This window comes from Mesocricetus auratus, unplaced genomic scaffold (assembly GCF_017639785.1).
Source record: "Mesocricetus auratus isolate SY011 unplaced genomic scaffold, BCM_Maur_2.0 Super-Scaffold_100019, whole genome shotgun sequence".
Taxonomy (NCBI): Eukaryota; Metazoa; Chordata; class Mammalia; order Rodentia; family Cricetidae; genus Mesocricetus; species Mesocricetus auratus.
Window position 1 is genome coordinate 11,606,000 of NW_024429200.1, and position 27,026 is coordinate 11,633,025.

Genomic DNA, 27,026 nt, shown 5'->3' on the forward strand with positions numbered 1-27,026 from the left:
AAACTCTGTTTCAAAGAACAAAGCAAAACAAAAGTAATTAATAAATAAGTACCTGAAAACTGGACATAGTAGCACAGTCTTGTAATCCCAGTATTTAGGAGATTGAGGCAAGAGGATTCTAAGTTCAAGACCAGCCCAAGCTATATAGTGAGTTTATGGTCAGGCTGGGCTATACAAAGAGAGTCTATCTCAAAATACAAGAAAAAAAATTAAGTAATAGAATATAATGGATAGCTGTTACTAGTTATCTATTGAAGAATGTTTAATGGGGGTGAACTCAATGATAGTATATTGTATCTGCTTAGCATATACTTGGGTTTATATTCAATAGTACTGAAAAAGAAGTTGTTTAATGAAATCTTACCGTGAACATGTAAATTTAACTATGTTAAGCAACACACACGCACACACACACACACACACACACACACACACACACACACACACACACACCAGATTTATATACAAATAAAAAGTTTGCTACTAGCTGGGCAGTGGTGGTGCATGCCTTTAATATCAGCACTCAGGAGGCAGAGGAAGGAGGATTTCTGTGAGTTTGAGACCAGCCTGGTCTACAAGAGCTAGACCAGGACAGGCTCCAAAGCTACACGGAGAAACCCTGTCTTGAAAAACCAAAACCAAGCTGGGCATTGGTGGCGCATGCCTTTAGTCCCAGAACTGGGGAGGCAGAGACAGGCGGATCTCTGTGAGTTCGAGGCCAGCCTGGTCTACAGAGTGAGTTCCAGGATAGCCTCTAAAATAATACAGAGAAACCCTGTCTGGAAAAACCAAAAAACAACAACAACAAAAACAAAACAAAACAAAACAAAAAAAAAACCGGGGGCTGGAGAGATGGCTCAGAGGTTAGCTGACTGCTCTTCCAGAGGTCTTGAGTTCAATTCCCAGCAACCACATGGTGGCTTACAACCATCTACAATTCAATCTGGTGTATATGTAATAAATAAATAAATCTTTAAAAAAAACAAAACCAAGAAACAAAAACAAAAAGTTTTCTACTAATGTTTTTATATAAATGATTATGTATATTCTAATTGCAGAAAATATAAGCAATGTTTACATGTAGGTGATAGGAGATATTTTTAATTTATTCCCCATACTTTTCTGTTTTCTTATTTTCTTTTTTGGCTATTTATTTATAATAAGTTTTTATTTAAATTAAAAACAATCTTATTATAATACCAATTCTAGTTCCCTCTCCCACCCACCCTCTGACAGCCCCTATCAACCACCCATCCCACCCCTGTTTTCCTATTTTCTACCATAAGTATATTACTAATTTTGTAATAAGGAAAAAAGCTTGAAGTTATTAAAAGTAAATAACATATACCAAAGGTAGCAAGTATATTTTTTGCACTTGCAATTTGGTGAGCCTGAAAAGTGAAAAATCTTACTAGCCTTTTTCTGGTTTCAGAAGTTATTCATTTAGGTAAATAATTCACTATACTGAGAACCTATGTGGAATAAATCTTCTAAGTACCAAATCACACTGGGCTGGAGAAGCACTTATATTTTAAGAAAAAAAGTCTGTGGTTACTAAACAAAACCACCAGATGCCACTATTGTTTCACCAGAAAGATTAAAATATCCACTATGACTTTTAATTAATTCAAATCATGCTTCTGCCCTTTCTTGATAATAATAAAGACCCCCCTTTTTTTGAGACAGGGTTTCTCTGTGTAGCCTTGGCTATCCTATAACTCACTGTGTAGATCAGGCTGGCCTGGAATGCAGAGATCTTGCCTGCCTCTACCTCCCGAATGCTGGGATTAAAGGTGTGTGCCACCACTGCCCGGCTGGTAACAATGAAGTCTTAAGAGAAGGTATAACCATATAAACAATTATATGCTTATATCCTAAAAGGTCAACCAGAAGTGATAAGAAAGTATAATTCCCACCAACTCCTGTATAGGAACTAATGGAGTTGGAATGGAGACAAAATATATATTGTTATCAAGGAAAAAAATCAGGGGCTGGCAAGATGGCTCAGTGGGTTTAGGCACTTGTTGCCAACCTGATGACCTGAGTTCGATTTCTGGGACCCCATTGTAGAAGAGAATCAACTCCTGTAAGCTGTCCTCTGACCTCTGCACCGTGCTGTAGTATACATGCACTCAACATACTAACAAAAAAATGTAATAAAACTTTTTTAAATTTAAAAAGTAATAGATTCAGACCACAAAAGCTGAATTTATATTTTTAAATACTCTATTAATAGTAGAATATTTTTGTGTGACAGGGTTTCTCTGTGTAGCTCTGTCTACAAATGTAGCTCTGGTGGCATATCCCTTTAAGCCCAGCACCAAGGAGCAGAGGCAGGCAGATTTCTCTGAGTTCTAGGCCAAGCTGGCCTACACAGCAAGTTCCAGGACATCCAGGGGCTACATAAAGAGACCCTGTCTCAAACAAAACAGAAACAAAAGTGTAATATTAACTTTGTAGAGTTAGTTATTTTACAGATTCATTATTACCGTGTTAATAACAAAGGTTAGATAAATTATTACATCTCTTTTGGAGTAAAGAAATCTTCCAGCTTCCTTGGCTGCTGAGACCATATTTAAATAAGACAGAGACTTGTTCCAGTAGCAAACAGTGTGCTAGCTGTGATGCTTCTGCACATGGCTCTTTTGACTCATATCTAATTTGGGGTTTGTCACCTATGAGAAGTAGACTGTGACAAGTCAGTTCATCCACTGAGTACTCATGTTTCTCATCTTTGAAATATAAAGGAGTAGGGTAAAAAAAAAAGCCTCCTATAGGTTTAGAAAACCTGCACCACAGGAGACATTTTCTATCCTTACATAGTGTGCTTTCCTGAGTCAGCACTTTGTAGGTATGAAAGTTGAGGGACGAAGGACTGTAGCACCCATGGGCAACATCATTTAGCATTATTGAGGTCTTCAATGTGCCAGACATAGTGTTAGGCTATAGGGATACAAAAATAGAAGATAGCATGATCTCTCCCGTCAAAGAATTTATAGTCAAATTGAGAAAGTTACAATGCAACGGGATGAAGGTAGTTTATCTGAAGAGCTGTGGCAATACAGGATAAAGTTGATGGCTTATCTTAAACATGTTTTTGGTCAGGCAGTTTCAGGGAATTCAGAATAATTCAGAGGAACTTTTGTGATTTGCCTAGACCTGCTTCAGGATGAAGCTTTTCCTGGGCTGTCCTTCAGTAGCTACACTGAATTTTGCCTCAAAGAGGCAAGGGATTTTCTAAAATACTCCTGGGTTTGATAACTAACATGAAAACGAGAAGCAAATTGCCTATAGCACAGTATAAAGATGGATTTGTGTGAGTGAGTATGTGTGTGTGATCCATCAGAAGAAATTCTCCTGCTATTTAGCATAGATACCGTGTTTTGTTCTCATTTTCTCTCTAAATTCCCTCTCCTCGTCAGTTATTTTCACTGACGCTTTCCTCTTCTGTGTTAAGACGCTGGGCTCAGCTTTTTCAAACCCTTCAGCGGCTTTAAACCCCTGCCGCCTCTGTGCCCTTGCCAATATGCCTTCATCGATCTGATACTCCCAATCCATGGCATCACGGGGCTGGAGAAGACATGAAAGAGCAAATGCCAGCCTCTGCCATCAGCCAATTTCAAAGGCCACAAATCCCCATCTGCTTACCAGACTCTCGGTAGTAAGCTCTGGCAAATCCTGGATGGTACAGCATGGGTAGTCCAGCACTGAAATGCTGCAAGATGCAGAGATGAGGACAAGCTTTAGGTAAATGGCAACAGCAGGAAATGGCTGCCTCTGAAAAGGGCAGGAATTATTCCTCCCCAGCAGACTCCATGTGCCTCTCAAATTGCTTAATGACCTCAGATGAAATTGAGGGCACTGGTACTGGGCAACTCCATCTCCAGTCTCATCTCAGTCACAGAGGAACCATGGAGTACCTTTAAGCTGTTCTTACTTGGTAGATGCAAAAAGAGTTAAAGCAGAAAAACAGCCCCTTTCCTTCTTAGCTGTCTTAGGTTCTTCAGGGAATATGTAAACATAAGTGTAGCAGCCTCTGCATTGAAGTGTGTATGTGAATATAATATTCTATAATATTATTCCCAGAGATGCCGCCCATACACATTCTACTAAATAATAATCTGGATTTGAAGATGAAAAGATCTGTTTCTCAACTGATCATTCTGAAAGTCAGGAACTCTGGGGGTAGCTGCCAATGCCACCCTAGAGAAATCTTGAGGCGCAGGGCAACTTCTTATAGCATGACAAATCAAACAGTAGCTCAAGAATGATATATAATAATGTCTGTCCCCAAATCAGTGGGAATTACAGGTAAGCCACAAGCTCTGCAGTGAGCCCAGGGAATGGGGCTTAGGTCAGGAGAGGAAATAAGGTACCACATAATAATAGGGACATAGTAAGTGGCTGTTTTTTCTTTCCTCTCCCCTTTACTAGTACGATGCAGAATCTGGGCTAGCTAATTTCTAATGCTCCTTCTGTTTCTAATAGTCAGTGAAATTTCAGCACCAATCTATCTGAACTGGTGCAGTTGGAGATAGGTAAATGCTGTCTGCAAAGCCAGGGCTATAAATTGAGTATGAGCATTCTTGGACCTGTCTCTACAATTTGAAAGTCAAAATTTCTAAAAGCAAATCACTCATTTAGCTAGAAATGTTACCACTGTTCAAGAAACCCAGGCTAAGAAAACTTAGATGAACCAACGTAGGAGAGAAAGGTCAGCTCAGGAGAGGGAAGTGAATTTACCTATAACATTGCACATCATGCTAATTAGCTGTTCTGGATTCTCTGGACTGCCCCGTTTAGGACATTCTTGGCTCATTCATCCACTTATCTACCTATCGCCCACTTATACAGAACCATTGAACTTACCTGGTTAGGAAATCACATGTTCAAAGGCAATGTACACCGGGCGTTGGTGGCACATGCCTTTAATCCCAGCACTCGGGAGGCAGAGGCAGGTGGATCTCTGTGAGTTCAAGGCCAGCCTGGTCTACAAAGTGAGTTCCAGGATAGCCTCCAACGCCACAGAGAAACCCTGTCTCAAAAAAAAAAAAAAAAAAAAAAAAAACCAAAAACAGGCAATGTACATGCAACGTTGTCACTCCATGGTAGAATTTCCAACAATACTGACTGACTTATGAGATTCCCTCTCTAGTCACCCCAAGTAAGACATCAGTCGTTGTCTATTTAGGAACTCTGGTAAGTAATTCTGGCAAACTCTAGTGACTAACATATTATACCAGTTCTTGTGGAAGCAAATTAAAGAATAAGGATCTGCCTTACAATCCCCCAGTCCCAGACTGACTGGAGGAATAGAAAGCAATTGGAATTCATGAAAAGTCTGTGTTCTTATTTAAAAGGTTAATCATGTTAATCTTGTTTGTATGGTATATAGTATGTAGGCATGCATATGTATGTGTGCAGATGGACATGCCCGTGTGTATGCATGCATGTGGAGGCCACAGGTTGATGTCAAGTATCTTCCTCAATTATTCTCAACTTACTGTTTCGAGACAGGGTCTCTCATTAAACATGAAGCTCAATGATTTGTCTATGTTGATTGGCCAGTGAGCTTCATAGATCTATCTGTTTCCACCTTCCAAGTGCTGCAATTATAGATGTATACTGCCACACCCAACTTTTTATATGGGCTATAGGGATCAGCACCCGAGTCCTCATGCTTGTGTGACCCTTTATTGACTGATCTATCTTTGAAGGTTCAGAATCTTGATATTCTTGAGAAAACCAATTCACCTCTCTGACTTTGTCTCCTAACTGGCAAGATGAGAACAAAACTTGTACTGCCTCTTAGCATTGCCAAGATTAAGTGGAATTATGAATGTAAAATCATCATACTTTGGACCGGCAAGATAGCTCAGCTCCTAATGGCAACACTGACAACCTGAGTTTGATCCCCAGGACACTCAGAGTGAAGAAGAGAACCTATTCCTGCAAGTTGTCTTCTGATCTCTACACCCGGGCCTTGGCATGTGTGCACCCATATACATGCAGGAACGTAAAAGTTTAAAAAACAACAAGTAGATGTCTATTGTTCACCTCTGACTACAGAGTTTGAACCTCCCTGGTGGTCTGCAGCGCTCTCATCGTTATGAATTTTGTATAATACTTTCTGTTTGCAAAGCAGTGTAAGTGTCCCAGTCACTGCAGCTCACGATCTCTTCTAAGAGCGGAGCTGCTCAGACAAAAGGGCTGCCGCTCAACACAAAGTCTCCTAGGTTCTTTCATCACAGACACTTCATCTTGTAGCTTCATTTCAAAATATTCTTCAGGCTTGAAATTTTTTAATATAGAAAATCTACACAAAGAGGAAAACTCACAATTCCCATCAATTAATACTTCAAGAAAATTGAATCTAACAGGGAAAGCTCTAAGAAAGGAGGGACTAGGGTCACCAGAAGAAATGGAAGGTGCAGGCATGGAGGAACTTTCTTAAGCATCCCAAGTCTGTTCAGAATCCATACCTGTTTTTGGCAGTAATATAGGACAGGATATTTTGATTGAAGAACTTCAGGATCAAGGGGATACAGTTGGCAAATACTAAATGTTGTGACACATATTCAAACTGAATTAAAAGATCAAAGCAGAAAAAATTGCTTATTTGGAGGAAGATACAAAGCATGCATGAAAAAAGACAGGGAAATGCAAATATAACATCTATTCCCAGGAATATTGCTGTCTATTGTTATCAATCTGTCAGTCTCTGAAATGGGGGCACTCATCCTCAGCCAGTCTTTATCAGTCTCTGAAATGGGGACACTCATCCTCAGCCAGTCTTTATCAGTCTGTCAGTCTCTGAAATGGGGGCACTCATCCTCAGCCAGTCTTTATCAGTCTGTCAGTCTCTGAATTGGGGGCACTCATCCTCAGCCAGTCTATCTTTCATGCAGAATGATCTGCAGTGGATGTTATAAGTTCTTGATCAAAAACACATATTAAACACACTAAAATGAAAAGATACCGGTTGGGCATTGGTGGCACATGCCTTTAATCCCAGCACTCGGGAGGCAGAGGCAGGTGGATCTCTGTGAGTTCTAGGTCAGCCTGGTCTATAGAGCCAGTGCCAGGATAGGCTACAAAGTTACACAAAGAAATCCTGTCTTGAAAAAACAAAAATCAAAACAAAAGAAAAAGAAAACAAACCTCAAATAAATGGCAAGGATTGCTGTGAGTTTTGCTTCTAAGCTCAGTGGGAAAGGAAGTCTCCCTGAGGGAGCTGGTTTCCATACCAAACCTCTGGCTCATAGTGTTTCAGCTGTGATTGACATAAAAGGGACAGGTGCAACTAACTCTTAACAACTGCTGGCATCAGGCTGGAGACAGCACACAGTAACCACTGGAATGTAGCTTTCAGTAGACTGTCCAGAATATGATGCTATCCCTAATACTTAGAACATCAGGGTATCAACGAATGAGTTAGTCACCCTGGATTTTGTTTACTGTGCACTGAGAGGCACCAAGAAAAAACTGCCCCCAAATTAGGAGCTTAGAATGCTGGGACAGTATAGAAACAAGGTTGAAAAGGCAGAGAACTATGGGTTCTCTGTGTCATCACATGACATGTATCCATGTCAGAAAGGCAAGCTGCTTTCTGATCCTGAGTATGTGGTTAGAGATGGGGAGTCAGCTTGTGCCTTAACCACTTCTCTCTTCTACTTGATATTTTCTCCCTGGAAGTCAACCAAAGGTACTTTCTGAAACCCCAGACAAAGAAGCCAGTACATACCTACTAACAAAAGATGGGAAGTTTTTAAAATTTGAGCCATGCCCAGGCTCTTTCAGGCCTCACCCACATTGACATACACTGTGGCAAGGCCCATCAGGACATCCATCCGTCTGGCTGTAGATTTATCTACTGCCCACCAAGAGGGACGTTGAGAAACACACATTCTAGGGAAGAGGGAGTAGTGTCTCCTAACCACTCTGCTGTTTTCAATGCGGATGCTGTCAGCAAACACATGGCCACAGACCTTTCAGGGCTCTCCCTGTACACTGATGACTGACTCTTACATCAGGCTTTATTTTGAGTGCTTAGGTGGAAAATGGGGTAAAGCCTCAGGGCAGAAACGAGATGGCTTTCAATTCCCAAGCTCTCCCTAAAGAAGAAGGGTCTATTTACTTGTCCTCATTTTGTCCCTGGATCTTGGCAATGCCCACAGGCCCAAGGCCAACAATGTTTCTACTGGAAAGCAAAGCAAGGTCTTGGCTTTTAACTCTAGTCTCCTCACCTACAAAATAGGGATAGTCTGGAGCACTCAGGAGGCAGAGGCAAGCGAAACTCTGAGTTCAAGGCCAGCCTGGTCTACATAGTGAGTTCCAGGACAGCCAGGGCTACAAAGTGAGACCTGTCTCAGAACAACAACAAAACTAAAAATGAGCAAGAAAACAAACAACCCCCCAGGTCCTCCTCAAAACAAAACAAAATAAAAACAAAAAACCCCAAACAAACAGGAATAAAATAAGGCCTCCTAGGGGTGGGAAGCTCACAGAAACTTTGTAGGATGTCAAGCACATCATGGGTACTCCATAATTGTGTGCTATCAGATATATGATACCTGCTAACCACTGTGGCTTCATGCATTACCAGAACATCTAATCATCCCCACTCTAGGGCAGAACTCCAGCAACATTTAATTAGTTTCCAAAAATATACTGCTCTTTCTCCTCTGGGTTTTCACATATTAGCTTTTCTTCTTGAATTGGTTCTTATTCTTCCCTGATAACGCCCATTTCCTTGATAACATTTCCCCCCCCCCTCTGGGACTCAGATTAAAAGTCACCTCTTTTCTGGAATTGGTATTTCTATAATACCCAATGCCTACTATGTCACACCACTCTACAATGGGACAGTTATGTATCTGTTACAAGACTGTAAGGCCTGTAAGAGCCTGAACTGTGCCTCATTTAGAATTATATCTCAAATGTCAAAAAAGTGCTTCACATACAGAAAAGCACGGCTAATACGCCCAGTGACATTTCTGGAATGGTTGAACTGATTCTGACTGACTAGGAGTATTCTTAAGAATCCCTAGCTAACTTACAAAGACCTGGAGCTAACTTACAAAGAGCACAGAGTTTTGCATCTTGCTAGGATGGCTCCCACACTCCACTTCATGTCCTCGCCATATACTCGTGCAACAGATGGCTGGGCTTTCTAATAGGGGCAAGGGGAAGGGTGAACAATGCTCAGCAGTACAAGGGTTCTTGTGCTGCCTCTCTAGGCCATGTGGAATACTTGAAGCTTGTGACACAGCTCTCCTACCTGCTCACCTGGTAGATATGGTTGAGTTTGAAGTGTTTGAGAAGTAGAAGGAGCAGGGCAGAGATACTTTTTACGATGATCTCTTTGTGTCTGTTCACGTCAATGCCTAGCTTCATGCTCTGGAGAACAGTTACACTACAAGGGAGAGAGGAACCATCAGTATAAATGTGATGATGGAGGGAGGCCTAGAAGGAAAAACCCAAGTATTTTGGCTAGATATGATATATACATATACATATACATATACATATACATACACATACATACACATACACATACACATACACATATACATATACATGGGTCAGAACTTAGGAAACTTGAACTTCTGTGCTAGGAAAACCTCTGGAGTTCCCATTTAGGAATCTGTCCAAGAAAAAGCTTCCATGATTTCTTTGTTGACATGTCCTCTCTCTGGCAAACTTGCCAATTGGCACTGACTACCAATACATGTGGCAGCTAGTCACTAGCACTGAGGTTATCTTTTGGACCTAGATCTGAGTTACACAGAGCTCACTCAGTAGAAGGCCCTGCAGGGGACAGGAGGTACATGCAGAAAAGGAGAGATTTATCTGAAGGCAACAGAGCGAGGTGGGACAGAGAGGCCCTGAAGACAAGACACTAGTGTCTACAGCTGCCCCGTGGAAGCACTCACGGCATTTCTTCAGGCAGGACGTCTGCTAGAATATTGATAGAATCTGTCTTAGCCTTGGAGGTGGGGGCTGCAGCCAGTAGAATCTTAAGCAGAGCAATCTGGGAGATAGAAAAAGAAGAAACCCACCTTTGTCTATCCCACTCAGCAAGATAGAGGTTCTTTCAAACCTCTTTAGCCCGGTGAAAAGTATTTCAAAGCCTTCAAGACTTTCCTTCAGTAACTAAGCCTTGCCAGCATATAGGAATGCAAACAAGTATTTATCCTGAGGCTTATCTGTGAGGCCAAGGAGGAAAGCCAAAGCAAGCTTCTAGGCTATTTTGCTTCAGCACTGCTTCTTCTAAGGGAGCATAGAAAGAACAAAGTGGGGGGCTGGAGAGATGGCTCAGAGGTTAAGAGCACTGCCTGCTCTTCCAGAGGTCTTGAGTTCAATTCCCAGCAACCACATGGTGGCTCACAACCATCTACAATCTGGTGTATATGTGATAAATAAATAAATCTTTGAAAAAAAAAAAAGAAAGAACAAAGTGGGAAGGGCAATGCAGAGAAATAAGTGGCGGAAATAAACCTGACGTTCCTATCTAGAGGCTACCAAAGACATGGCAGACAATGGCAGAACTCATGATAGTGGTAATTAGCTAGGAGAAAGAGCCCTGATGCGTCGTAGGTAGACCTTACTTTATTCTGCATCCCTGACCCTGTAAGAAAGGCTAGTGAGAATGGCATCTTCAGAGGAGCCACAGGGAAAGTTCAGAATTCTCTATTCCTCTAAGTAGGAGAGGGCAGCTCTGGCCCAACCTGCGCCTTACCATGTACTGTGGAAGGCTGTACAGCATGCCCTGGTAGAGGATTTCACATGGTGTTTCTGGTACCACCTCTTCTCCCTGTGGCAGAAAGCACAGTTTACCCAGGCTACTTTCCAGGTTACTAAAGTACATGCTGTTGGTTGGTGAGGGTAGCACGGACAGAGAACTGCACTGGGAGTCAGCCCTAGCATACATCCTAACTGTGGCAATGATTCAGGATATGGTTTTAGATGAATGACCATTCCTCTTTAGGCTCTAGTTTTTTGGTTTGAGCTTGTTTAGATGATTTTTGATGTCTTTTTTTCCAGTCCCAACAATTGCTGAGTCTAGTTTTCCTGTTATCTGCAAGTCACATGTTATCTTTCCAAGTCACATGCTCATTCAGGAGTTAGCACTCCAACCTAAAAATTACCTTTGGTACACATTCACAAAATCACTCTAGATACACATGGGGTTAACCTAGGCTATAAATACACCTGATATGTTAAGATACCATACACAGAGGCACTTGGTTGATCGCTGATTAACACTGTTTTGAGATGAACTAATGCCTCCCCTGTTTGTTTGGTCCAATCTTTGCTTAGTAGCTAGTGTTTCATAAAACCAAAGATCAAAATCTTTCCTCTGCTTAAAATCTCTGAAGGTTTCCCTTTGTGCTTCAAGTTCCCTCCCTCTGCTAACAGGCCCTACTTAATGTGTCCCCAGGCCACTTGTCTGAGGTCACCTCCACAACCCCATCTCTTGCCCATGCGTTGTTACAACAACCTTCTTTTGCTGTCTCTCTCTGTGCCTGCCTCTTTTAACCTGTTTCTACTTGCAATGTTTTCTTCTCAGATGTTCCTATGGCTGGCTGCTTTCCATACTTCAGATCTTGGTTAAATGTCACCTTCTTAGATAGCTCATCTATCCCAACTGCCCAATCCAAAATAGTTGACAGATAGTTTCATGATGTTATCCTATTTAAACTATCTTCACGGGACCTACCATTCTGTGATGCTCTTGTTTAGTTGTTTAACTAACTGCTTTCCCCAACTTTAATGTAGTGTGCAGCCTTTGTCTTATACTACACACAATAAGAGCTTAACAAGCTGAATCAGTGCACATACAATGTATGTATGCTCTTCGACAGCATTGCAGGAAGAGTTCATTCTTCCCCCTTCTGTGTGCTGGGGTCCTTGACTTACCAAAGACATGGGGCATTTCTCCAGCTCCTCTTCATTCTTGATCTGTATATCTGCAATGGAGATATACTTGTGCTGGCAAAGATAAGAAAACATTAACAAGGGTTGAGAACCTAATTCACATGTGTCCCAGCCCCCCCCCTTTTTTTTTGTTTTTCGAGACAGGGTTTCTGTGTATTGTTTTGGAGGCTGTCCTGGAACTCACTCTATAGACCAGGCTGACCTTGAACTCACAGAGCTCTGCTTGCCTCTGCCTCCCGAGTGCTGGAACTAAAGGCAATCACTACCAATGCCCGGCTCTAGCCCTTTCTTTAACTTTCCTTGTTCATAAGGAAATGTTCCATGGGTTTAATATCCCAAACAGACACAAAACATTTGGAAGCAAGAATCTTATTCTCTTCTGCATAATTAGCACTGAGTAGTATTTCATAAACAATGCTGCTGTGTATTACATTCCATATTTGTTGGATACTAGCAAATACCTAGTCGTTTACTTTTAAAGTGCAGGGGAAGGCCAAGAATAGACCTTTACCCAGACAGGTTTGATGTACTTTCATGTATGTATGGAGTGATGACTCCACATTCTTTGTGTTTAATATAACTGTATATAAAGATGATTCCTACATAATCTTTGGCCTTTAGAAGCCAGTGGACCGATGGGGAGAGAAATAAAAGGAAAGGAAACAATGGGAAAGGAGAGAGAAGGATAGAAGGAGGGAAAAGGGACAAGAGAAAGGTATTGTTTTCTCACTGATTTGAATGTAGGAAATTGGGTAAATAGAGGGAGACCTGACTTTTCCTATTTGGCTAAAAGGTCTAAAGTGGGGATGCAGAAGGTCCTGAATGTATCTGAAGATGACCTCTGCTCAGCATGCAAGGTAGTGGTAATTTGACTTAATTGATGGCTCCCTATCCCTGAGGAATGAAAGCCCACCCTGGTCACCTGCTTTAGCGTCTTCACACTCTCATGGATGGGTCGAGGTAATCCAACCAAGGTATCTGTGTCCCTGTAAGAGTCCCAAACACCAAACCATGAGCTTAGCAGATGAGAAAACTACCCATACACTCTGGGATCACAGGGACCACATACTTCAAGCATCTACCCCTGGTATCCTATACCTTCTTCTTCGTTTTTTTTTTTTTTTTTTTTTTTTTGAGGCAGGGTTTCTCTGTAACTTTGGAACCTGTTGTGGAACTCACTCTGGCCTTGAACTCACAGAGATCTCCCTGTCTTTTGCCTCCTGAGTGCTGGGACTAAAGGTGTGCACCACCACTGCCCGGCCCTATACGATTTTATATAAGGTTCCAGGTCCATCATCTTGCTTGAAGTCACAAAAATAACAATGACACACAGAAGCATTTCTGAAAATTAGCTTTATATCATATAGCCTCTTAGTAATTCACTTGGCCTGCAGGTGACAAATTCCCACTTAAAGGAATATGTAGCCTAATGATAACTTTGACAATGAAATCCCTTCTAGCTTTATAAAGGCTAGTAAGGAAGATTCATGGCCTTCTGTGATGTTTTATATTTAGTTTTTAATATCTAGTCACTTACTGCCCCAGGGTGAATCCAATGAACTTATTTCTGCTCATCTCCAAGAAGTGTTCAATGTCCTTCTGTCTGAGATGATGATGGTGAATAAACCAATACCAGAGAGAGGAAGAAAACAAAACAACCTTGAGAAAGAGGACTTTTCAGAGCTCCTGATCCTTCATTTTGGAAGGACTAGAGCAGTGGAAGAAGACAGAAATCAACAGAACGTCAAACCCAGGTGTTCTGATTACCACGCCAGGTTAATGAACACTGAATATGCATGCTAGTCCACCTGGCTCTTCAGTAATTGGAATCCCAACGCTCAGGATCACTAGTGCCATTAAACCTACCTGACTTTTGGGGCCCAGGGAAGGCCCTTGGGAAAGGCTACCCGGTCAGTAGAGAGAGGTGTCTGTGAGGGTGGAGGTGGCACCAGAGGATCCTGTTCTAGTAGGTCTAACTCTCCATCCAAGGCTCGTTCTCCATCAGCTGCAGACTCTTCTTCTTCCTCTGTGGCTGGTTCCTCAGTCTTGAAGAGATCCCTTTCATTGTAGATGTCCAGGCTGTCTTGCTTGGTGAGGAGTTGCTGGTAGTGGTGAGAGAGAGGAAATTATAGAGCTTGTGGCAACCTTGTCTGAAGTCACTCTCTTTAGACTTCAGGAAACATGACGTTGAAACCCATCTGCTATGAGAACATTCCATTATCCAGCTCAGTCTTACAACTCACTGGACTCAATCACAGGACAAGCAGCTCCCAGGAAAAATGGCCATGACCAGGAAACAGAGCACAGATAGTACCAGTGTGATAGCTTCCAGAAGCACTGGTGTTCCACACTCCCCACCTTCCCAGAATTTTCCTTCCTAATTATGCTCTGCTTAGGTGAACATTCAATTAGTTTGCTTTCTGTCAGCATTCACCAGCTGGCTGACTGAGGAAGAAGATGACAGAAACTTGCTGCCAGGCAGAGGAAAGTGAGTTTAGAATGTTAAATCTCATTGCATAAAGGAAAAAAAAAAGCCATGACAGAAATAGGCCAAAAAGTTAATAGTCACTGCCTCTGGTTGTTAAGCTTGTGGGTGATTTTTCTCTCTTCATCACATTTTTACATTTGTTCCAAATTTTCTACAATGAGTAAGCATTACTTTATGAAACAAAAGAGAAAGGTTTTTGAAAAAGTCATTCTGCTTATAATTTAGACTGGATTGTGTGACCCTGTCACCTTTAATTGGTAAACTCTGGTAAGTCAGGCAGGTGAGCTCATGAAAAATGTGGCTATGGCTCAGTTATTTAGAACTTCTCAATAATATACACCACCTAGAATCCTAACCAGCCATCTCACAAATGTAAGCTTGTGGTCCAAGGGCATATGGAGTATGGTGGCTCAAAATAAAATTTCTTGCTGCCAAGAAAATGGTAAGAGATTCATGACAGACATGCAGATTTGCTAGGTGCTCTTTTCAGGGTACCTACTCTCAGAATTCTAACGTAACCCATATTTAGGAGGCTAAGCAACCCTAGTCACTGAGGTCCAGACAAGAATACATGGTCAGGCATCAAAATACAGATTCTAAGGATTCATGCCGGCTACAGGGCCAACCTGGGATGGCCATTTACCACCCTTTCCTATCGCATCCACGGCATCTGAGAATCTTGATTTTTGACCGCTCAATACCCACCCCAACACTTCCATATGCTTGATCCATACCCTTCGAGAACCACGGCGGCCCCGCAGCTTGGAGGGTGGAGGGGCCAGCTGAGACTCCCCCAGATCAAGGGTGCAAGAAGGTGGGGATGCAGCGCGCATACTCTTCACGACCTGGATACTGTCCTCAGCTAGAGGAGGCAGGCCCAGCTCTGCACGCTTCTGTATTTTGAGAGCCTGCAGATGCTCAAATCCACCAAGGGTAAACTAAAGAGTAAAAAGGAAAAGGGAGGTTATCCAGTAGCCACTGGTGAGCCCTGAGCATGTTACACTTATGTATTTATAAACACACACACACACACACACACACACACACACACACACACACGTATGTAACAATAACTAAAGAAAAAGAGGCTATGGATTTCAGAGAGAATAAGGAGTTAAAGAGAGGAAAGGGAAAGGGGAAGATGTGTAATTATATTGTAATTTCAAAGAAAGTTATAAAAAGGAGGAAGAGAAGAGAGGGGAGGGAGGCAATCATAGAGAACAAAGGCAGAGAAACATGGACAGAAGAACCACAGCTCCCAATTCCCTCATACTGCCTCTTGTACAGGGAAGCAGAAAAACATGAAGAAACATTTTACCACTTCAGTCTGAGGATCTCTAGGGTAAGAATAAAACAGCATTACTTATTGACCCGGGGCTGGAGACAGCAGTAAATATTAGAAGGGGGGCTCCACTGGAAAATTTTTAAAAATTGGGGACAATCCTTCCTTTGTTTTGTTTCTTGAGCAGGCTCTCAATGTGTAAACCCAAGCTGGCCTTAAACCTTCAAACTTCATGCATGTCGGCCGAGTACTAGTTTTACAACCATGTCCCACTATCCTTGGCACAATCAATTTTAAGGAGCACATTCAGATATTATGATGTCCTAGAGTCACATAGTTTCCTCTGTGATCAAGAGGTGGTTCACCCTATGAGGCCTACTAAGAGGGTATGTTGTTCCTCCAGCCCTATGGGCTGGGAGCCAGAGGGAGACTATGGGATGAAGGATCAGATTAAATACTAAATACAAATTATCAACTATATACTTGAAAGGACACCCATTCTCTACTGGAAGAAAAGGTATGCATTAATCTTAACATTTCATAGCTACAGAATTGTACAAGTACAGAATTGTCCAAGGTTCATTGGTATGGACAGAGTCAGATTCCCAATGGTCAGCTAAGGTTCTTTCTACGAAACATAAGTTCTTTTAGGGAGAAGGTGCCTTGACATCTTCAACTCATAGAGTGCCATCCCATGGATCCATCCAATAGAAACAGAAACCTGATGATACAGAGTATTTGAGGACTCTGGGTGGGTCTTTTGCTCCTCTCAGTTAGCTGGGGCTAACAGCTAGTCAGTTCTGCTGCCTAGCTCTGATCAGTGAGATGGGAATGGAGACCAGCCACTCACCATAACCACCTTCCAGAGCAGAAGCAGAACCTTCTTTATTGGAAAGTGAGGGGCCAGACCACTGCAGAATTTGGTAACCATGGAAAAGAGCAGGAGGGCAAAAGGCTCTTCATTATGCGTGGAAAAGCCTGAGGTATAAAGAGAATCAGAGAGAGAGAGATGAAGTGGCAAAATCCCAGGGTCTGGGCACACTGAGGAAGGCACTCACCTCCCCTGAAAACTCCCAGAGCACTTTGTCTTGGAAGGAGGTATAGTGAGCCCCCAGAGGCAATTCCCTTAAAGGACAGGACTGAGGATATTGTGGTAAAATAGTGTGCCCCACCCTAGAGGTTATTACGATAATGCTTTGAGGGTCATACCAAATAGGAAGTAACAGTCATGATGTGACTTTCTAGCTGAGGGAATCAAGGCATTTCGTGGACCACACTTTAGTCTTTACTTATTTACATTAATAAATACATTTTAAAATGCTTACACATCCTATCCCTCTCAGATAATTACTTCAACTTACATTAGAACAAGGTTCCTTTTTTAAGGCAATTCAGCTCTTTTCCCCCCAATATGGGATTCATGATGAAATGGGAGAGGAACGGTTATCCTCATTTCTAACCAGGGGAACTAAGATACATGGGGTGCAATAAAACCCAGCCCCCATGTTCCATGAAACATGTCTGTCTTAAAAAAGAAAAGATGCTAATTTTAAAAAGAAAAAGAGGCCAGGCATCGGTGGCACACGCCTTTAATCCCAGCACTCTGTGAGTTCAAGGCTAGCCTGGTCTACAGAGCGAGTTCCAGGACAGCCTTTAAAACAATACAGAGAAACCCTGTCTCGAAAAACAAGAAGAAGAAGAAGAAGAAGAAGAAGAAGAAGAAGAAGAAGAAGAAGAAGAAGAAGAAGAAGAAGAAGAAGAAGAGGAAGAGGAAGAGGAAGAGGAAGAGGAAGAAGAAGAAGAAGAAGAAGAAGAAGAAGAAGAAGAAGAAGAAGAAGAAGAAGAAGAAGAAGAAGAAGAAGAAGAAGAGGGAAAAAAGAGAACAAGACAGCACTGCTTCCCACCACCCTCAGTACTCCGCCCGGCCCTCCTCGAGCGCCACTTCTTACTTAGCTCAGTCCGGAAGGTCTCTCGGGCTGTCCTCCACCCATAGGGGTCTATTTCTCGCTCCAGGCGGATATTTTCCACCATTAGATACATGACACTCAGCAGCACCCTAGAAGGTACAGAAGGACACTAGGAGATTCCCAAGGTAGTTCCCAGACTATAGTCACAGACTTGAAGGATGACATCGATCGGGTAAGATTAGTTAAAAGTTAACTTCTCACTCACCTGGGATTGGGAAGAGGGTAACCCGGGCTAATCACCCCTCTGCCCGAAGCCCCTGCTCACCCTCACTCACCGGAGCTCAGTGCTGTCAGCAATGGAGACGGCTGGCTTCCTAAGGGCACTACTAGAGGCTTGGCTGTTGCTGCCATGGAATGAAAGAATAGGAACCCATAAGGCCTCTTTCCTCTCCGTGTTCCCACTCACCCTTCACGCAAATGCCTGCCATTCCTGGTTATACATCCACAATGAAACTGATCTAAGGTACAGGAACCCATAGGATTCCCTCGCTCCCTCAGTAAATCCTCATCTGTGGTGAAGACAGGGAAGAGATACGGTCTGTGATATCAGTTTCTCTTGCGATCCCCCACAATGCTTACCAGGATGCTGGACACAAAACAGATACTAAGCAAGACCTGATAAATAATAAACAGACTTCAGTGTATCTAAAACTCCTGGATGGCAGGTGTAAGAGAAGGAGGACCCAGTGTGGTAGCAGCAGCAGATGGGCCACCTCTACGGTTACAAGCCATGAGGGAAATAATTAGGCACATTGACAGAAACTAGTCCGTTCCTCTTGTGTTGTGTTTGTGATGGAAAAGGTTTCCTACATGAATTCCAGAGTTAGGTTCAGCTGAAAATGTGCTTAGATTAAAAGGGTAACCTGTGAAGCCCAGGACTGTAGCTGCTGCTTAGTCCAACCTCAGAGAGGAAGAACATAGTTTCTGGAAAGAAAGTTGTAGGGGAAAACGGTCAGTGAGCTTTGAGTGGAGATGTGAGTTGACTCAACTCCGGTAGGGAAATCTACTGAGGAAATCCACAGCTGTGAGTCCTTGCTTCAAGACGGTTCCTAAGCCAGCCCTCCCCTGAGGCTTCTCACTCGATTTCCATGTGGAGTAGCTCCAGGAAGGCGGAGAAGGTCCCCATCTGGTAGAGCAGGAAGCAGTTGTATCTGGACCAGTGCAGCACATCCACCTCTGAATCACATTCCCCAAATGTGCCTAGAGGATCAGACAGTTGCAGTAGGAGTTGGGAGGGGGCAGCTACCCCACTTCTTTCAACCCTGCCACAAGGTCTTAGAATTTTCCTAATGCTTCACTCACTAATGAGGCTCCCAGAATTTGGACTGGGCCCATGAGAACTTCCTTAAATGAGTGAGTCAGTGGAGAAAAGTCCATCTTAAATCCCCCCAGCAGTAGATCCTGAGATAAGGGTTCAAATGCAAATTGTCTCCTTGGGAATGGATCTTCAGGAATCACCAGAAGAGAAATAGGGGAAGTGAGAGAGGGAAGTGAGGCAGCTGAAAGAGTTCACTCCCAGGGGACTTTCTAGAAATAGTACAAAACACACAACTCAGAGTTAGCTCACCCAAGAGTGAGATAAGCAAAATTATCTTCTTAGTCATTTTTGAGGACTGAGTGTATTAATTCTCCCCACTTCCTGACTGCCCAGTGTGGACTGCAGACAGAGCCTTAAGCAAAGGGATTTTTGTGTTGGCAGCTGGAAATTGGCTAAAGGGTAGACCTAAGTGATTCAGGCGTACCTTATTTACTGCAATCTTCCCTTTCCTAGTGTTTTCTTCCTATTTACTATTGTTCTTCTTTTTTTTTAACAACTTTTTAATTCCCAGTCTGTTGGTTTGCCAGCAATCCTCACATGCATGATCTCAGAGCTTATTATTATTACTCTAGCAAGATTATCTCAGTGTCCCTTCCAACACCTGGCTAACAGGTTCCTTCTGAGAAGCTTTCCCCAGTTAATCTCATTTAGTTCTGGTTATCTCCAAATTATTCCCAGCATTTCCTCCTGCTGCTGTGTTGGCTTGAATCTTCAAAATGCCAATGAGAAACGTCAGTGCTGGTGCCAGGGCACAGCTGACGAAAGCAATATCTGTGATAACTCTGTGGGTGGTATATCATCAGCTCTCTCTACGTGGACTCTCTTGTCTATTTTCATAACACTTATAGCCCAGATTAGAAGGGGGGGAGCCATGTAAGAAGTCCCGACATGCATAGGGTATGATGGCTTATGTCTATAATCCTAATTTAGGAGGTAGAGGCAGGAGGAACAAGAGTTCAGTCACTCTCAGAGAAAAAGAAACAAAAGAAAAGAAAAGAGAGCCAGGCATAGTAGCACACACATCTTGAATCCTAGCATTTGTGAGGCAGAGGCAGATAGGCAGATAGGCAGAGAGGCAGAGGCAGTTGAATCTCTGTGAGTTCGAGACTAGCCAGAGCTACAAAGTGAGACCCTGTTTTTAAAAAAAAGAAAAGAGAAAAAAAAAAAAAAGGGAAGAACCTGATGTGCTTGGTAAGACAGAGGCAGATCCCAAGAGATCCAGAACAGTATCCAGTACTATCTCTTGATCTCCTTACAAGAACAGTCTACTCCTAGCATGACAAGACCCGTCTTTGAGATGTAAGGCACCCTGCTTTTCCAATAAGGTCTGCTTTGTCCACTTCCCTCCCTAGTTTTAACCCCGATTAAATAAGCGAAAATGGCCACTTACCTTGGGCTAGATAGAGAACAGCCCGGGCCACCTTAAGCCGTTGCTCCCTACTGACCACCTCCAGTCGGTCCAGAAGTCCCATCACATAAGTCTTTTGGGCATCTTCTTCCAACTCCAGCCATTCCTTGGTGTCTTGCACTAGGGATACAAAGCCATACACAGCCAATTCTGGCTTCTGCTACTTCTTCTTGGAAAGGCCCCTGATAATGTACCCACCTCTGATCTCAGTTCCAAAAAGATTCTTTTCTCCAAAACCTTTTCTTATTTAAAACAGGTTGGTTTTGTTTTGCTTTGCTTTTGGTGGCACTGAGGATTAGACTCTGGGCCTTTCACACACTAGGCAAGCTCTAATACTAAGCTACACTCCTAGCCCAAGCTCTCCTCATTTAGCTAAGAAAACATAAGGGATAGGAAAAGGACCCAAAATGTCCTGTTATAAACCTACTCTGTCCTCACATCTTCACCACCTTGGTGCACACAGTATATTCTGTTCTCTGCCTTTCTCACGGAGCTCCTCCACCGTACCCAGCTCTTAGTCATCCTTACAGGCCCAATACGAGAGGTCCCTTCCACACTAATGCCCAAGCCAAAAGCTGCCCTAGACACTCTTCTGCTTTACTGTGACAGTTAGAGTTTTCCTCTGGGCCTTGGATACTTGTATGCTATGCACATCTCCTGCTGCTGTCTGCTAGGCATCTTATTTGTACAAGTTGCAAACTACTTCCACCTCTGCCTCCTGCATCTCTGACACAACAGATATTCACCACACATTTGTTGAATTAAAATTTAAATTGCCACTGAGAAAGTAGGGAAGCAGATCTGAAGGGATCCCAGTAAGGGTGCATAAAACTACTACTGGCGGTGGCGGGTGTGGGGGGTGGGGTGGGGGGGTGGTCAGTGAGAGACGGAAGCTGAACATTAAGGGTGAGGTTAGGCACAGGATTAGTAGGGTATTAGTTCAGCCTTGCTGAACCATCCCTCTACTTCTCTTGGTTTCATCTTCTCTGTTTAAGGAACACTGTATTCCATACGTGAGAAATGAAGGGTATGTGGTTGTAAAGGGGATGAAGAATTAAACATAGATTTAGCTTTATACTAGACCAGACTAGGATATCATGGAGGCACATAGCGCATTTCTGTGAAGCCGTGTCACCTTGCATCTTGAAATCTTCTTCAAAGCACCGCCTGTTAGTGGTAAATTCCAGGTTCTCTGTGTAGCTATACAATTCTGTAGCAGAAAGAGGAAACAGTCACATTTAGAACCCCCAACGAAGAATCTAGAGTAGAGAGGATCACTTGAGGGAGCCAAAGGTTCCAACACATCCTTGTGTCCAATTCAATCCAGAGCCAGTTCCCTCCCTTTCAGAGCAGTTAAAAATAGCCATGTGTGTCCCTGGGTGATTAAACTATCAAACCTGTCCTCCTACCAGATGGCTGGCAGCAGAGAAGGAAGACAGCCTTTGACATTTGGTAAGGGCCAGGGGAAGGGCTGGAGTACAGAGGGCTTAATGCCATCATTTCTGTTTCTTAGGGCTGCAATCCATTCCATTCTGTCAACCCAGGCTAGAACTATCTCATCTTTAGGGAAGAGAAGGGAAACAACTTGGGATCTTACATGCTATCCTGTGTTGTTTAGGAAACCAAGACAAGGACTGAGAAACAACAGCCACAACAACCACATGCTGGCTGGGAACCAGTTTGTTTTTTCTATGCTGAGTTTCCTTGAAGGATACAGAAATTTAGGTTCCTACATATGGCACCTGGGCAGATAATGAGGTAAATCACATGGAGTGCACCTAGGGTTGCCAAAAGATTTTGTGTTTAAGAAAATCTAACCTTATTGATTGTAGCCTCTGACTATAAAACAGGATAACAATGTCTTCTGCCCCTCCAGCACCAGAACATTCACTCTGCAACCTCATTTTACAGAAGATGATTTAAAATCGAACATTATCTCAAAACCTATTCTGCCTATACCATGAAGTAGTAGAAATTTACTTATATTTCACCCAGCTAGCTAAAGACTGAGAATTACTTGGAAGTTAGAACTCTTAAACCTTGTGTTGCAGAATCTGGGGACGGCCAGAAACAAATTTCAACTTTGAATCTTAAATATGCCAATCATTAACTCGTTAATGAAAATGTGAGTATATGTGTATATATTTATTTAGATCAGAAAAGTCAGAAAGCTCAGGAAGGTAAACAGCAATGACTTTGTCCTTATTTTTAAAGCGTTATATAATGAATTTTCATATACAGATAATTATAAGATACATTAAAGATAACCATGTATCTTCTACTCAGATTAAACAAATGTAACATTTGTCATATTTCTCCAGTCTTACTCCTTTCTTGGGAAGTGACTACTATCATGAATTTGGCATGCATTCCTCACATGCCTATTTTCAGATTTTTGCTACACTTGTATCTATCTATAAACAATATACCAGGGCTGGAGAGATGGCTCAGCAGTTAAGAACACTTGTAACTGTTATAGAGGACCAGGTTCAATTCCCAGCACCCATATGGTGGCTCACAATTATCCATATCCCCATATACAGAGCACACAAGTAGTACACATACATGTATGCAGGCAAAACATTCATACACATCAAATAAAATGAGTTCAAATTTAAACAGTGTATCTGTGATACTGTTTTACTTTGAACCTTAACATTATCATCAACATAAATTCTTTTTGCCATTGCTTCTTTGCCTCAACTTTGTTTTGGGAATTTATTCATATTGAAATATGTTGATACAGATGAATTGTATCAATGGCTATATGCAGACTGACTATGCTTCTATGTTAATTTATCTATTCCCCTGCAGATGGGAATTTTAGTTTGCTCTCAATTTTTCATAATTAGTAACAAGGCTGAAATAAATGCTTTTTTGTGCTCAAGGATAAAGATCTTTAGATTATACATCTAGGAATAAAATTACTGGGCATAATATGTGTATATCTTCAACTTAATAGATATGACCTAATTGCTTTCCAGTTTTATACTCTGCATCTTCATACTGCTACACAAAGCAGTGTAGAAAAATGCCCATTCGTCCTTTAAGGTTTTTTTTAAACATTAATTAATTTTGTGTGTATGGGTATATGAGTGCCATACTGCACATACAGAAGCTGGAAGATAATTATGGGTGTCAGTTCTCTTCTTCCTCACCATATGGATCTGAGGTTCAAACTCAGATCATGAGACTCAGTGGCAAGTAGCCTTACCTGCGGAGCCATCTTGCCAGCCTTTAAGTTTTGCAGTCTGATGACTGTGAAATATCCTGTTTTTAAATTTTTTTCTTTATTAACTAATAAATTTGACCATCTTTTCAGTACACACACACACACACACACACACACACATTCTTTTGTGGTGCTGTGGATCCAACAGAGAGCCTCATTCGTGCCCCTTTGTATATTTATTGATGTTCTGATTTTCTTTTCTGTGAGTTCGTAGTCTTTGTCTACTTCTCTGACATCTCTTCTTTGTTTCTCTCTTTCTCACATTCTAGATTCTAACCCTTTGTTCATTATTAAACATAGCTATTTCTGTCACTCATTGCAAAATTTATTCACTGTGCTTATTCACCAGAACTTCTGCAAAAATGTTTGTCTTTTTATCTGAAAAAGCATGTTTCAAAGTGTCATTTCCATGTGACAGAATATCTTAACTTTCACACTATCCCCACCCAAAGCTCATTTATTAATAACTAGCATTCACAGCACGTGTAACATGGAGGCCCTTAATATTCCAGACAGAGTGAAGCAGCCAGGAATTGAAAAAGGAATGGGCTCGCTTAATCCCAGCTCACAAAGGTCTACAGCAGAGCGTGACCGTGACTGATGCAGGTGATATGTCCAGCCTTACTCAGGCGGCCAATTACCTAAAACCTCCTCAGCTGCAGCTAGAATTTTAATAAGGGCAGGTGTTAGGGAAATGAAGGAAGATGAAGGTAGACGGGGGGGGGAGGGAGAGAGAGAGAGAGAGAGAGAGAGGGAGGGAGGGAGGGAGGGAGAGAGAGGGAGAGAGAGAGGGATAAAGAAGGGGTGGCAGAGAGAACAGGCACACGAATACATGGGTTATAGGACGAGAGGAAATAATGGAAAGTGGAGAGAGCTGATCTGAGAGTGCAGCAAAAGAAAAGGAATTAACTAGGAAAGAGGGATGGACTGAACAAATGAAGACTACTACCATCAAGGGGAACTCACGGAAGGAAATGTAAAAGATATTTAGTATTGGGTTGGGGGAAGGATACAATAACAGCCCTTGTTCAATAGCTTTTGCTGAGGCCAGAGAAGCTGTCAGGGGAGATGACAGGCCTGGTCCCTTCCCCAACCACGTTTTCACTCACTATTGACCCATCTGTTCATACCTGACAACTCTGCTGCGTGCCCATCTGCATCTCCATATTCAAATTCCAGAGTAGGGCAGTCCACAGAGCCCTATAATAGAGAAAATTTTCCGGTAACGGGAAAAGATCTTGTCAAAGAAAGAATATGCTCTATTTTCACCTTTTTCCCCTCTTGGAGGCCAACATCAGATCAGAGAGTCATCAAGAAAGTCCTATTGGCCCTTTCATCTGAGGGGCACTCTCCCCTTTCAAGCCAAAATCTGAGGCCCAATGTAGGGAAGGGCTGGGGACTGCTATCTAGTATCAGAAAGTCTAGGTAAATAAGGACAGGATTATAAGTAACAACGAAAGCTGCCATTTGGAGCAAGGTGGTAGCACGTGCCTGTGATGTTCCGTTCTGAAGGCAGAAGCAGGAAGACCCATGTCTGAGGTCAGCCTGGCTGCAGAGCGAAACACGGTCACACACACACAAAAGGGACTGGGGATGTTGCTCAGTTGGTAGAATGTTTGCCTAGCATGCACCAAGCCCTGAGCTTGAAGTCCAGAATCCCATAAACAGGGAATGGTAGCATGTGCCTGCAGTCCCAGAACTCAGCTACACGGTGAGTTCGAGGCCAGTCTGGACTATATAAGACTTTGCCTCACAAAACCATAACCAACTAAACGAACAAAAAGAAAGCAACGATCTGGGCCTATATCTAATCTACATGAAACAGGAACAAGAGGAACATCTGGGTCATGTCTAGGAAAAAAGAAAGGCAAAAACCAAAAGAGAATTCAATTCTGGCCCAAGTCTGTCATTAACCCACTAAATGTGTCTCATGCTAAAGGTTTCTCATATACCAAAAGAAAAAAAAAAAAGATTTTTGAGTTCTGACATCCAACAACTAATTACCCAGGTATAGTGTAAATAAGGTAGCATTTACATTTCGAGTTGCATCAAATAATAAATTTCTTACATCTTGTATATATATAATCCACTTTAAAATATTTTAATACCCTCACTCTCTAACCTCTTAAGATTTTTATGAGTATTTCTTTTTAGCATACTTTTATATGAACTCTATTTATTTAGACAATGATGGAATTACAGACATGTGTGTTGCTGAGAATTAAACCCAGGGCTTTGTGTGCTAAGCAAGTGCCTTATTAAATGTGCTACATCCCTAGATATTTTCATTTTTTGTTTCGTTTAGACAGGGTTTAATTCTATAGGACAGGATGCCCCAGAACTTACTATGTACTCCAGACTGGCTTTGAATTCAAAGGACATCCTTCTGCCTCAGCCTTCCAAATGTAGTATTTCAGTTATGAGCCCTATGTGAATCTTTGAAATTTTGGATTTGGCACAAGACTTTAATTCCAGTACTCAGGATATAGAGGGAGAAGGATCTCAGTGAGCTTGAGGTCAGCTGGTTTACATAGTGAATTCTAGGTCTTTCAGAGCTACATAGTGAAATCCTGTCTCAAAAAATCATCAAAGTAAAAAGAAATAAAATTTGAGTCTTGGTTCTGTCACATATATGTGATCATAGTCAAGTTTACTTCTCTGTGCCTTGGTATAGTATAAAGTATATATTTGGTCTTCGCCCTTGGTTCCTAGCACAATGTTCCTAAAATCCTTAGAACATCCTGATGGTATTGTATGTTACTCAGGAGCCCATTCACTATTCCAGAAGTAATGTTACTGATAACTCATGGTGGACCCTTACATAGTTCTACACAAGGACTGGCCCTACTAGAAAAGTTAAGCATGCTTTGAAGCTAATAAGCATTACTCCTATTATGGAGGGATGTGAACCATAGATTGAGCTCAGTTACATTTAATTGCTCCCTATCATGGTCCATTTGAAAACCCTAAACAGGGACTAAGAAGCTAGTTTGGTCAGTCAGTAAAGTACTTGCTATTCAAGCACGAGGTGCCAACAGTCCTTAGAACCCATGAGTACATGTTTGTTATCCGGATGCTGGGGCAGCCATCCTGGCTAGTTCCTTACCAGTGAAAGACTGTCTCAAAACCCAAGGTGAATAGTTCAGGAATGACACCTGAGATTAACCCCTGGCCTTCACACACATGTACACATCCAACTGCAGAGAAAGAAAGAGAGGCTGTGTGTGAGAGTACCCCTGAAAAAATGGCTTGTAGTTTGGTGTTGATGAAAAAGATGGCTGTTCTAAGAGGGTGTTGACCCTTAGAGAGAGTATAGAATCTCTGTACCAAGCCAAGCCCATATCTTGTCTTATGAATATCTTCTGTTTGGTTGTTTCTGATTTGTACCTTT

The 27,026-nt window shown here is 42.2% G+C and overlaps 1 protein-coding gene across 1 annotated transcript in view; it reads right to left on the minus strand.

Moving 5' to 3' along the window:
• Positions 1 to 27,026, minus strand: part of Strip2 (striatin interacting protein 2) — a 43,928-nt gene that overhangs the window by 14,028 nt on the left and 2,874 nt on the right. Inside the window, exons 2-18 of the mRNA XM_040728583.1 lie at positions 24,766 to 24,835; positions 21,539 to 21,613; positions 20,386 to 20,523; positions 18,757 to 18,877; positions 17,953 to 18,021; positions 17,660 to 17,766; positions 16,561 to 16,688; positions 15,163 to 15,366; positions 13,807 to 14,042; positions 13,478 to 13,543; positions 12,863 to 12,926; positions 11,923 to 11,994; positions 10,742 to 10,816; positions 9,936 to 10,033; positions 9,289 to 9,415; positions 6,483 to 6,583; positions 3,649 to 3,715 (exon numbers count right to left, since the gene is read on the minus strand). Coding sequence (XP_040584517.1) covers positions 3,649 to 3,715; positions 6,483 to 6,583; positions 9,289 to 9,415; positions 9,936 to 10,033; positions 10,742 to 10,816; positions 11,923 to 11,994; positions 12,863 to 12,926; positions 13,478 to 13,543; positions 13,807 to 14,042; positions 15,163 to 15,366; positions 16,561 to 16,688; positions 17,660 to 17,766; positions 17,953 to 18,021; positions 18,757 to 18,877; positions 20,386 to 20,523; positions 21,539 to 21,613; positions 24,766 to 24,835 — 1,818 coding nt within the window. The remainder of the gene's footprint in view (positions 1 to 3,648; positions 3,716 to 6,482; positions 6,584 to 9,288; positions 9,416 to 9,935; positions 10,034 to 10,741; positions 10,817 to 11,922; positions 11,995 to 12,862; positions 12,927 to 13,477; positions 13,544 to 13,806; positions 14,043 to 15,162; positions 15,367 to 16,560; positions 16,689 to 17,659; positions 17,767 to 17,952; positions 18,022 to 18,756; positions 18,878 to 20,385; positions 20,524 to 21,538; positions 21,614 to 24,765; positions 24,836 to 27,026) is intronic.